The 13,305-nt window shown below is 38.8% G+C and overlaps 1 protein-coding gene across 1 annotated transcript; it reads left to right on the top strand.

Annotated features, from left to right (window-relative positions):
• The first annotated feature begins 6,005 nt into the window (after positions 1 to 6,005).
• LOC130710974 (UDP-N-acetylmuramoyl-L-alanyl-D-glutamate--2,6-diaminopimelate ligase MurE homolog, chloroplastic) lies at positions 6,006 to 11,079 on the top strand. Its single transcript, XM_057560385.1, has 5 exons — positions 6,006 to 8,777; positions 8,934 to 9,050; positions 9,206 to 9,381; positions 10,232 to 10,377; positions 10,516 to 11,079. The coding sequence occupies exons 1-5, from the start codon at positions 6,992 to 6,994 to the stop codon at positions 10,532 to 10,534; spliced, it is 2,244 nt and encodes a 747-aa protein (XP_057416368.1). The 5' UTR covers positions 6,006 to 6,991; the 3' UTR covers positions 10,535 to 11,079.
• The last annotated feature ends 2,226 nt before the right edge of the window (positions 11,080 to 13,305 follow it).

Below are 13,305 nucleotides of genomic sequence, written 5' to 3' on the forward strand. Positions count from 1 at the left end.
GCTTTTTGGAGGAAAAAGATAGTTATATATTTCCTGTTACGTTTCACCCGATCAAGTTCTTCTACCAGCTTTGCATTCACTTCAGCACTGCAAACGAATGAAGAACAATAATGACTTGGCACAGAGGAGAAGAAAGAAGAAAGATGAAAGAAGAGAGAATAAGGAACTTACTCCATGTTGGGAGCGGTGGAGAGGTGCGATTTGGTGTCTCTCTCAACTAGATATCAATAATGCTTTCCTCAATGGAGATTTTTGTGAGAAAGTGTACATGGAGATTCTCAAGGGTATCTTACCTTGTATGGGCTTGCTTAGTTAATTCCTGCAATCTCTAAAGGCTTAAAAGCATTATTAGTTCCCCACAAATCTAAATTGTGCAAAACGAGTCCCTAAATTTTAAAAATAGCATTTTTGACCCCCGACGTTACACTCTGTCAACAGTTTTGGTCCCTTTTCCCTTTTCTGTTAAAAATTTAACGTTTTCTGGAAAACCCAGAAAATATTCATCATCTTCAAACATTTATCCATTATCTTCATCATTTTGTTCAGAAAACCAAGAAAAAAAAAGCATAAGAGCTACCATCAAAATCAAGTTCAACATATAAATAAAAGCAAAAAGATACATCAGTAGCATCCAATGTTAGCCACATCCAAGCATCTCATAAGTATAGCCACGAAACTAAGCTCCTAGACACTTTGTCAAACACGTAAGAGACAGAAACAGGTAGAGCTTCTAGTTCTTCCAAATGTCAATTTCATGGATTCGACCCAAGACCATAGAGGCAGCATCTCTATGCACCAAAGAACTTCCCCAGTGCCATAGAGCCAGCGCCAAGTTTTCTTAACAAATTACTACGACGCCTTGGAATCCTTAACATCTTTGGTCACCCCAAAGAGACACGGAACCGTGGTTAAACCACCACCATACTCGCACCCACCAGCGCCCACCCCTCCACCACCTACCACCGCACACCACAACACGACTGACAGCAACAAACCCAAACCCACACACACCAGCCAAGAGGGCCAAATATGATTCAGATGCAGTAACAGACCCAAATGCAAAACCCACCACAACGACCTCCTCTTCCAGATCCACCGCCGCTGATCCTCATTCCTCTTCCATATCTGAATCGTGAAGCCACCGTCTTCTAGATTTGGTTGTGGTGGAGCTTTTGTTACGGTGGTGGTCGCTGAAGGCGATGGTGCATTTCGCGGTAGCTCTAACCTTGTTGAGGAGGTAGCTTAGGAATGTTAGTGATGGGGGTGTTGGGTTTGGTCATCATGAAGAGGAAGAAGATGAAGCTCAAGAACAACTTATGGGTTATTAACTTTTATTTTATTTTATAATTAATTTTTTTGGTCCAATTACATTTTTACCCTCATAATCGTTACTTTTATTACGGAAAAACGATGAGGGGCCGAAACTGTTGACAGAGTGTAACGTCGGGGATCAAAAATGCTATTTTAAATGTAGCGACTCATTTCGCACAATTCAAATTGTGGGGGACTAAAAGTGCTATTAAGCCATCTCTAAAAGAGATCTTCATTTTCATTAAGGAGTTTGTCACTGTGGAATACAAGAAAGGAAAAACACTAAATAAAATGCAAGCAATGAAAAACCTAAATCAAATACAAGCAAGGCTTACGCTTCACTGATGACCTTAGAACTACACTCCTTCTCTGTACTTAGTGAACTTAAACTCTCTTTACAAAATCTGACATGCTTAATGTACATGTCCCTGAAATACAAATATACAATGAATCAGATCAGAAACCCTAATTGAAATTGAAATCAAAATTACAAGAAAAAGAGACCTAACTATATGGCTAAAAAAATTGTAGGTAGATGCTTCCCATTGGAGCTATATATAACCTGTTACGTTTCACCCGATCAAGTTCTTCTAGCAGCTTGGCATTTACTTCAGCATTGCAAACGAATGAAGAACAATAATGACTTGGCACAGAGGATAAGAAAGAAGAAAGAAGAGAGAATAAGGAACTTACTCCATGTAGGGAGCGGTGGAGAGGTGCGTTTTGGAGGAATCCGATCTAAGCGGTGGAGATTCCGGTGGAAACGGTGGAGACCACTAGCGGGACCTCTCTTCAGCTCTCTCTAGCAGAGATGTCGGATACATCTTAATGTCTTAAAATAAATGTTTAAATGCTGATCAAAATAATCCAAACTTTTTTCTTTTTCTTTTTGTTTACGTCCAGAGAAAATAAGCTTCGCTCAAGAACGTTCAAAAAAAAAGTGCCCATATATATATATATACTTGTCCCTTAAATTGGATTGTTTGTTTTCATTTCTTCTCTTTATATTTTCCTATTTCCTATATATGAAATCTAACATTACTTCCCCATTACAGAATCCTAGCAAATAATAAAGCTTCGAGCAGAGGCAGATTTTATTCTAAAAAATTGCAGTAGGTTCCATTTCATGTCACCTTTTTAATTTAAGTGTATGATGTTCATTATTAATTTAGAAATATTAGATAAATTTATGATTCATTATCAAAAATGTATTTTCAAGAGAATATACGTCAAATCTTACATGGGAAATAAACATTTGAGGTAGTTCATTTCAATTTTATGACCATCCAACTTTTTCTGCGTTGTTAGGTCTCTGTTGAGTGTTGGTTGTTTGTTGTTTTTAGATAGCGTTACCTAGGTATGTTGTAATAACTTAAGAGGCTGCTCCAAATCATTTTGTTTACATATGTTGCTTGCTTTCAAGTATTTTGACAAATTGTTGTGGAGGCTATTCACTGAGACCCCAACCACCTTTGCTGATTGGTCAATTTATCTCGACTTTTCTGTCAAGATAAGCAATGATCTCCTAGCATTTTTCTTTGATGTTCAATATCATCACTCCATGTTTTGGAGCGGTGGAGATGTGCGTTTTGGAAGAAAAAGAGAGCTATATATTACCGGTTACGTTCACCCGATCAAGTTCTTCTAGCAGTTTGACATTCACTTCAGCACTGCAAACAAATGAAGAACAAAAATTACTTGGCACAAAGGAGAAGAAAGAAGAAAGAAGAAAGAAAAAAGATGAGAGAATACATAACTTACTCCATGTTGGGAGCGGTGGAGAGTTGCGTTTTGGAGGAATCCGATCTAAGCGATGTAGATCCCGGTGGAAAGGGAAGTATATGATGTTCATTATTAATTTAAAAATATTAAATAAATTTATGATTCATTATCAAAAATGTATTTTCAAAAGAAAATATGTCAAATCCTACATGAGAAATAAACATTTGAGGTAGTTCATTTCCATTTTATGACCATCAAACTTTTTCTGCGTTGTTAGGTTTCTGTTGAGTATTGGTTGTTTGTTGTTTTTAGAGAGCGTTACCTAGGGTATGTTGTAATAACTTAAGAGACTGCTCCAAATCATTTTGTTTACATATGTTGCTTGCTTTCAAGTATTTTGACAAATTGTTGTGGAGGCTATTCACTGAGACCCCAACCACCTTTGTCGATTGGTTAATTTATCTCGACTTTTCTGTCAAGATAAGCAATGATCTCCTAGCATTTTTCTTTGATGTTCAATATCATCACTCCATGTTTTGGACCGGTGGAGAGGTGCGTTTTGGAGGAAAAAGAGAGCTATATATTACCCATTACGTTCCCCGATCAAGTTCTTCTAGCAGTTTGGCATTCACTTCAGCACTGCAAACGAATGAAGAACAAAAATGACTTGGCACAGAGGAGAAGAAAGAAGAAAGAAGAAAGATGAGAGAATACATAACTTACTCCATGTTGGGAGCGGTGGAGATGTGCGTTTTGGAGGAATCTGATCTAAGCGGTGGAGATCCCGGTGGAAAGGGAAGTGTATGATGTTCATTATTAATTTAGAAATATTAAATAAATTTATGATTCATGATCAAAAACGTATTTTCAAGAGAAAATATGTCAAATCCTACATGGGAAATAAACATTTGAGGTAGTTCATTTCAATTTTATGACCATTCAACTTTTCCTGCGTTGTTAGGTCTTTGTTGAGTATTGGTTGTTTGTTGTTTTTAGAGAGCGTTACCTAGGGTATGTTGTAATAACTTAAGAGGCTGCTCCAAATCATTTTGTTTACATATGTTGCTTGCTTTCAAGTACTTTTGAAAAATTGTTGTGGGTGCTATTCACTGAGACCCCCAACCACCTTTGCTGATTGGTCAATTTATCTCGACTTTTCTGTCAAGATAAGCAATGATCTCCTCGCATTTTCCTTTGATGTTCCATATCGTCAGTCCATGTATTGGAGCGATGGAGAGGTGCTTTTTGGAGGAAAAAGATAGCTATATATTTCCTGTTACGTTTCACCCGATCAAGTTCCTCTAGCAGCTTTGCATTCACTTCAGCACTGCAAACGAATGAAGAACAATAATGACTTGGCACGGAGGAGAAGAAAGAAGAAAGATGAAAGAAGAGAGAATGAGGAACTTACTCCATGTTGGGAGCGGTGGAGAGGTGCGTTTTGGAGGAATCTGATCTAAGCGGTGGAGATCCCGGTGGAAACGGTGGAGACCTCTAACGAGATCTCTCTCCAGCTCTCTCTAGCAGAGATGTTGGATACATCTTATTGTCTTAAAATAAATGTTTAAATGCTGCTAAAAATAATCCAAACTTTTTTCTTTTTCTTTTTGTTTACATCCACAGAAAATAAGCTTCGCTCAAGTGCCCAGTAAGTAATATGTAATTTTTAATAAAAATAATTGATTCTTCATATTGATGAGGAGAAATACAAGAGCTACTCCAAACACAGACACCACGATTGTTGTTGTTGTGGTTGGTGGTAGTTAAGTGATTAATTCAACCCAACCCGTTTCCAAGGTAAGTATCTTGCACAAATTTTTCAGTTTCCCTATTTTCCATATATTTCAAAGACATGTAAGCATATGGCCTTCTATACAGGTGAGGAAGAATAGAAGAGGAGCTGTAAAGAAAGATACCTCTGCCCCTGTTAGAGAACAAACTCAAAGGGTAATAAGACTTTCACAAATTTAAAATTATGTACATATGGATGATATTGTTAAGCTTCAGTGTTCTTCTTTTATGCAAGACAGTGTTCAGGTTACACATCGTGCTGGTGCAGTCAATCTTCTCAGCCAACTGTAGGGGAGGGCGTTTCTGCAAACACTCATAGCTCTCAGGTTTTGAATCTAGTTGCAAATGAAGGTGTCAATGTTGTTGTTGTTGAGCGAGGAGGACACCATCAACTCAACAAAGGAAAAAATGTTGTTGCTGGTTAGAGAGGATTACTAGATCTAGAGGGTGAATGAGATTTAATTTTCACAACCACTACCAAAACCGAACCTATCTTACCCTAGATCTAACCCAGAAAAAAACAAAGATACAACAACAAATCACAGATCGAAGGGAATATGAAGAGATCGGGTGAGATTCAACAACAAAGACATTCTTCTTCTTCTTCTTCTTCTTCTTCTTCTTCCTCTCCTCCTCCTCCTCCTCCTTCTTCTTCTTCTTCTTCTTCTTCTTCTTTCTTCTTCCTCTTCTTCTTCTTCTTCCTCCTCCTCATCCTCCTCCTCCTCCCCCTCTTCTTCTTCTTCTTCTTAATGGGTTTCTTTTATGGGGGTCTCCTCCTCCTTCTCTTCTTCTTCCTCTTCTTCATCTTCTTATTCTTCTTCTTCTTCCCCTCCTCCTCATCCTCCTCCTCCTCCTCCTCCTCCTCCTTCTTCTTCTTCTTCTTCCTCTTCTTCTTCTTCCTCTTCTTCTTCTTCCTCGTCCTCGTCCTCTTCCTCTTCCCCTTCTTCCCCTTCTTCTTCTTCTTCTTCTTCTTCTTCTTCTTCTTCTTCTCCTCCTCCTTCTTTCTTCTTCTTCTTCTCCCTCCTCCTCCTCCTTCTTTCTTCTTCTTCTTCTCCCTCCTCCTCCTCCTTCTTTCTTCTTCTTCATTGGTGTGGGTTTGTTTGTGGGTGGTTTTGGTGGGGTTGGGGTGGGGTTTGTGGTTATGGGGGTGGGGCGGTGGGGATTTCGGTTTCTAGGTTGGGGTTGGGTTTCAGTGGGTGGTGGTGGTGTTTGATGGGGATAGGTGAGTGCTTTGATGAATATGGATGAATGGTGATGATGAAAATGAAATTATGTTTTTCTTAATCTGAATTTGGGTGGGATGAATCTGGGTTGTTTTTTGTTGAAGATGATGGAGATAATGAGAAGGATGAAGATGAGATTAAATTTTAGAGTAAAGGTAGAAGGGGGAATTCGTTTGGTTGTGCAAGATTGCACTAGGAAATCCTTATGCATATTATGGGATCCCACTTTGAAATGATTTTACTTTTTTAAAAGAAGTTGAGATGTTGGATTCTGATCTTATGACCAAAATGCATTCTATGCAAGCGGAAGAAGAAAGCTTGTTGTTCGAACAACAAGAGAAGAGGACAACATTCAACTACCCAAACATAATGAAACACTCCAAGTTGCATATAACTCACAAACATAAATTCGTTCTTTTAAATTTTAAATTTAACTACATCAAACTTCAAACTTCAAGTAAATCAAACAAGCATTTATAAATGTTTCAAAAATACACTTTAATTGCTCTATTCATGTTTAATTTATTTTAAGTCGAAAATATTCACATCTGTTATCACCGTTACCATTACAATATATTTCTTAAACATCATATTCAGACATAAAATTTTATTATTAAACAAAATGAAATGAAGTATGCATCACTTAAATATGTAAGAAAAACCATTCTCAGAATTAGAAAAGAGAGGGCTCCTTAAACATCTACTTAGGTGTTCAATCCTTGAGCAATGTGTATGGAAAAACGTTTTTGTTATGAGCACTTAATATGATCTCAAGAGTCTCGGGGAATCGTAGGATTAATTTCATTTATTTTTACTTGAATTTTTAAACTTTATCTTGTTAACAACATCACACTCGAGAAGGAGGCAAAAATCCCCATGGCTTAAACCCCAAACAAACCTCTCACATAATCCATTCCACTTCAACTTCCACTCTCATCTCTTCCATGGCGTTGCCATTTCTTACTCTTCCATCCTTTTTTCACACCTCCAATTCCATAACTGCAACCTTCGCTCCTCCTTCCACACGCTTCCGTTCACACTCCTACCGCCTCCGACCTCCGGGAGCCACCGGCGCCGACGGCATATTCTACCCCAACCCCTCCGACGACGACCCACCGGAAGCCCCTGAGGATTCCGCCCACGGCTTCTCCAAATTCCAGCAAATCCACATCCAAGCTGACCGCGCCCGCCAAATCCAGGAGGAAGATTTCAAGAAGAATCAGTCCACCTTCCTCGCCGCCATCGCCGACGTCGAAGACGCCCCTGACATCCCTTCCACTCTCGACTCCGGTGCCGACGACTTGTTCGGCGAGATCGATAAGGCTATTGCGCTTAAACGCAAGGAGTTCGTCAAGCAGGGCCTTCTCCAGCCCAATCCCGCCAAACCACTTATCCCCGACGTCGCCGATGAGCTTCAGCCTGACGAGCTCGCCGACGTGGAGGAAATTGACCAGCTCCGTGACCTTGCGGCAGCGGCAACCTCCGACGAGCCGCCGGGAGATTTCGTCGGCGAAGGAGATGATTCATCTCTGAAAGCTGATTCTCCGTTTGAGTTGGATTTTGAGAGTTATGGGAAGAGTAAGGCTAGGATTGTGGAACCGAAGTTTAGGATGAGTTTGGCTGAGCTTTTGGATGAGAGCAAAGTGGTGCCAGTGTCTGTGTATGGAAATTTGGAGGTTGAGATAACTGGGATTCAGCATGATTCTAGGCTTGTCACTTCTGGTAACTTGTTTGTGTGCTGTGTGAAAAACGATGGGCACGTGTTATTGAGTGAGGCGGATAAGCGAGGTGCTGTTGCTGTTGTTGCGAGTAAAGAGATTGATATTGAAGACACTTTGGGTTGTAAGGCTTTGGTGATTGTGGAAGATACCAATGCGGTTCTTGCTGCGTTGGCTGCGTCGTTTTATCGGTATCCTTCGAAGAACATGGCTGTTATTGGGATAGCTGGGACTTATGGCAAAACAACCACCACCTATTTGATAAAAAGCATGTATGAAGCAATGGGGCTGCGGACGGGGATGTTCAATTCAATCGCTTGTTATGTCCATGGGGATAATCAGTTGGATTTGGAAGCGGTTGATGAGACCCTGGATGCTGTTTTGGTTCAGAATTTGATGGCGAAGATGCTTCACAATGGAACTGAAGCGGTGGTCGCGGAGGCCTCTTCTCATGGACTGGCTGAGGGAAAGTATGACGAGGTTGATTTTGATATTGCGGTTTTTACGAATATGGCTGAGGAGGCAGATAGAGATGAGAATGCTAAGCTGTTCTCGAGGATGGTGGATCCTGACCGGCACAGGAAAGTTGTTAACATTGATGATCCGAATGCGCCTTCCTTCGTTTCATTGGGGAGCCCGGATGTTCCTGTTGTGACATTCGCGTTGGAGAATAAGGATGCAGATGTTCATCCCTTGAAGTTTGAACTCTCCCTGTTTGAGACTCAGGTGTTGGTTAACACACCCACCGGGATCCTGGAAATTTCATCGGGTTTGCTTGGAAGACACAATGTGTACAACATTCTTGCTGCTGTGGCAGTTGGCATTGCCGTCGGGGCACCCTTAGAGGACATTGTTAGAGGGATTGAAGAGGTTGATGCAGTTCCTGGTAGGTGTGAGTTGATTGATGAGGAACAAGCATATGGGGTAATTGTGGACTATGCTCGAACTCCTGATGCCTTGTCTAGATTGCTTGATTCTGTAAGAGAGCTTGGACCTCGCAGGATTATAACTGGTAAGTTTGTGTTCCTCTTCATTGCTTACGAAGAGTTCCTCCTTGATATTAGTTTGAAACTGCATAGTTAACTACATACCTTAAGTTTGAAGTCTGTTGTTTGACTCAAATCTACTTTCATATTGTGCATGTCACAATTTCTCTTTCCTTTTGAAGTTATCGGTTGCTGTGGCGAGGATGATAGGGGGAAGAGACCCTTGATGACCAAGATAGCAACAGACAAAAGTGAAGTGACCATGCTGACATCTGACAATTCCAAGAGTGAAGATCCATGTATGTATTTTGACCATGAAATATAGGCTATATAGCCTTGTTGGCAATATATGAATGTTTGTGCATGCTTATGCCCAAATTTCACAAAATGTTAACTAGCAGGCAAAACAGCTTCAAAATCTTAATTCTGACATACTTTTTTACTGTTTATCCAGTGGATATTTTGGATGATATGTTGGCTGGGGTAGGATGGACAATGCAGGAGTACCTGAAATATGGAGAGAATGACTACTACCCTCCTCTTCCTAATGGTCATAGGCTTTTTCTCCATGACATTAGGAGGGTAGCTGTGCGAGCTGCTGTTGCAATGGGAGAGGAAGGTGATGTTGTTGTAAGTTACTGAAGCTCCATTCTGCATTGCACCTTCTAATATAGACATGAGCTAAGTTTGGATGATGCGGAAGTCACTTAATTGAAAGCTTGCTTGGCATTTCTAAAAGGGATTTATAGTTTTTTATTTTTCTGAAAAGTATATCAATGAAATTACAACTAAGGAGATTTTCCCAAAGGAAACAAACAACTGTATTCAAATATGTTGATGGAGAGACATATTGAGAGATGTTTAAATTTAGACAAAACTAACAAACGTCGAATCACAATTATTTGTCATGACCCACTATAATAATTCTTATATTGCCCGTGGATGTACCCTCCACCAACATTCAATGTCAATGCATTTTAGTGATCCTAAGAAGTCACAACTTAGATGCCATGATGAGCTTACTTCCTTTTTCGGTACCCCTTAAATGCGAGAATTCTAGTCTGTCTCATTTTAGTTTCCTTCCTTCCAATTGAAGCCTTACCTAAATCCTTTTTACTTTTTTCCATCTCACTTGTGGTTGGTGCACCAGCATCCTCTCAGAGAATGCCCAAACTTGATTTGCTTTGTCATTTGCATTTATTAGATTTGAGAAAACTTCATTGTGACTATCAGTGTACCCTTGACTATGCTTTCTATCTATAGCTTTAGAGTTCAGAGTGACGTTAAATATACAGAAAGCATTACAAGTGGAGTATCATGAATGTTCTCCTCTTTTGGACATCTTATTTTAGTCAGTTATTGCGGAATATCGTGTACAAGTTAAGATAATGCACCAAAACATTAATATGCAAGAAGGAGTAGTTTATTTGTAGATTGTGATTTATGAAATAAGGGTTACTCTTTTGCATGCATGGTGCAGGTGATCGCTGGCAAAGGCCATGAAACATATGAAATAGCAGGTGAGAAGAGGGATTTCTTTGATGACAGAGAAGAGTGCAGGGAGGCATTGCAATATGTTGATGAGCTTCACCAAGCTGGAATAGATACAAGTGAATTTCCATGGCGGTAATGTCAAATGTTTTCCGCTTTTAACGTCTTGTGACTTGGCCTGGCTGGCTACTGACATCATTGCTCTAATACCACATCTACAAATGTTTTTGGGTATAATTCTCATTTTCTGTCTCTTGCATTTTATTGTGGCAGGTTACCGGAGAGCCACTGATACCGCATGCTGCTTTGATATAAATTATGTCTGCATTACTTGTTTACCTGAGTAGAGATCTAGCAAGTTAGAAGAACAGGGCCTTTTCGGTGATTAGGGGACCCTTTTTTGCAGAAGAAGCATGGGAATCAACCAGGTAAAAATGACCTTTTGAGTTTGAACGGCAATGGCCTTCGGAGTCCAGCCGAAAATTGCAGCTTCGGAATAGTACAGTTTTATCCAATCATCTATTTTTTGTCAATATAATTGTAGTTATAATTTTTTCTCTTTTCTTTTTCCCTGGGCCTATTGTCCTTGCCACTGTAAGTCTATGTCCTTTAAGTAAATTGGAGAGCGATGCAAATAGTCGAGCTTCCTCATTGGCAAATATATATAGGACTTGGTTGACCAAGCTTGGGAGTCAACCAGGTAAAATGGCATTTTCTATGGTGAATTCTCAGTTCTTAAATGTGTTGTGGGATTTAGGTCATCTAAGTAAGAAGTGCACTTTAGAGTTTGATTTTTTGGTTGAAACCACAAGTATCCTCCATTGAGGCTTTGTTCGAGTCGGGTATGACTATTATGGGCTGAATAGTTTTCCTTACAAATTATTGTAACGACGGCATTCACATGGACTCAAACCTGAGAACTCTACTCAGAACAACCTCACGCTAGTTATGCTTATACCTTATGTAGACTCCAACCAATTTGGGTTCATTTTTTACTCAGTACAATAAATTCGGACCTAGTAGTGTTTTACCCCCTCACATTATTTACACAAACCTTAGCTAAAAACCATTCAAGCAGAAGAAATTATTTACTGAAAAACAAGTAAAAAAACGTTATTTTTGGAGATTGACATGCAAGATTGATTCATTGAGCATTTGAGCTGACATACTGGTAGCATAACTGGGCCAGATCATTCCCAGTCTCTGAGGCCCAAGAGGAAAATTAAGAAACCCAAATAGATGCAGAATTATTGACCAAAAAAAAAATTAGATGCAGAATTTAATATGATTTCTGTTACTTGTTATTCACTAGATATATGATAGGATGGCGCCACTTGCAGAGGGCCATGTCATCCATATTTCATGGAGCCTGAATACACCCAATAAGCTGTAACCATTTAGTTATGGAAAGATCATGAGAATATTGAGCATTGCTCAGTTCACCAATTGCTTTTGTTTGCTTATATTATTCTTGTTCATTGTTACTTTGCTAGGTTGGGTTAATTTTTATCTTAGTAATTATTATTATTTAATTAGATGGGAGATAGGTTATGTTCATACATGAAGAATAAAACCTGAAGGATAACGTAACTCCAATCGAGTATCGAGTCTCCCTCTGATCTGTACAGTTAGCTTCAGAATCGTGTCTGAAGCAAATAAGGCCAACCTGTTCCACTCATCCATGAGATCATGCAGATACTTTCTCTCTCTGTATTTCCTTTCTGGTAGAGATATGCTTTGTTGTTATGTTCCTTGAAAATAAAATGTTTCCCCATGCTGTCTGCATTTTTTTAAACATACTAATATAGGCATCATGTTTTTTCCATTTTGATAAGGCTTTTACTCCTTTTAATAACAGGAATCCAAATTGGTTCCTATAAAAAAAGAGCAATGCAGACAGAAACGTGTTATGATCATGCTAATAATTTGTAGCCAATTCATTTTCTTGCATAAATTATTTAGATGAAGGCCTCGTGCCTTATTTACAAGTTATTGTTCATGATGACTAAGTCTATGCATGTCTCGGGTGGAACCCTATCTTTCATTTTGGGTTCGGTTACTTTAAGAAGAGTAAAGTAAATTATTATAATCATTGGCTGAGTTGTTTTATTAACTTTTTTTTGAAGTCAATAATTATTTAATGACTTATTTTACCTTCTATAAACCCTAAACCCAACACCAGTTGTAATCACTATTAATATTAATAGTTGTGATTGAGTCAAATCCTTTCATTTTATGCATTTGGAATTTTTGAAAAAAAAATTAGAAACTCTACATTTTGCCGTTGGGGCATGAGTATGAGCTGTCCAGCACATCATAAAAGGCTTTGGCTAGTCCTGACAGTTCCACTCTGCTTTTTGTATGCATCTCATGACATTATTTAAAGACACCCAGGAGGATTAGGCCCACTATTTTAAAATTGAGGAATATTTGAGACACAGCTAAAACAAATTATTCATGATTCTTCATCTTCATGCAAATAATAAAATGTAAGACTAAAGATAAAGATCGCTAAAATCATTCAAAATCTAGATAAATAATGCATCCGTATATTATGAAGTATGATGTAAGTTATGCTTTCCTCTAATAAGATGGCAACATTTTTAAATGCTTTCTTTTTCATTTTCTGCAATCATATATTTATTTATAAGTTAAAGCAGAGGTATGCAACTACAAAGGGAAATGCTTGCTTGGATCATCCATCCCTTAGTTGTGAACGTGACAAATTTTGGGTCGTGAAATGTCTAAAACTCTAAGAAATTCCTATATTGCTATGAGCAAATCATTTTTTGAACACCACATTCTTCACCCAATTTTTTTATCCTTCTTATTCTTCACCCCATAATAATCGTATATAAATAACTGATAATACTAATGTTACTGATATGAAGAAAAACAGTACCTGTCACTTTCCCAACGGTCACCAAGCGGCCATTTCTTCTAGACTGTTCGATTTGTTTCTAGCAGAGTCTTGTGGCTGTGATTTACCTACAATTAATCTATTGACTTTGTATTTTTCCAAGGGATAATAACTAGTGACTCTGAAAAGGTTGAACCAGAACT

Source organism: Lotus japonicus, chromosome 4, assembly GCF_012489685.1.
Source record: "Lotus japonicus ecotype B-129 chromosome 4, LjGifu_v1.2".
Classification (NCBI taxonomy): domain Eukaryota; kingdom Viridiplantae; phylum Streptophyta; class Magnoliopsida; order Fabales; family Fabaceae; genus Lotus; species Lotus japonicus.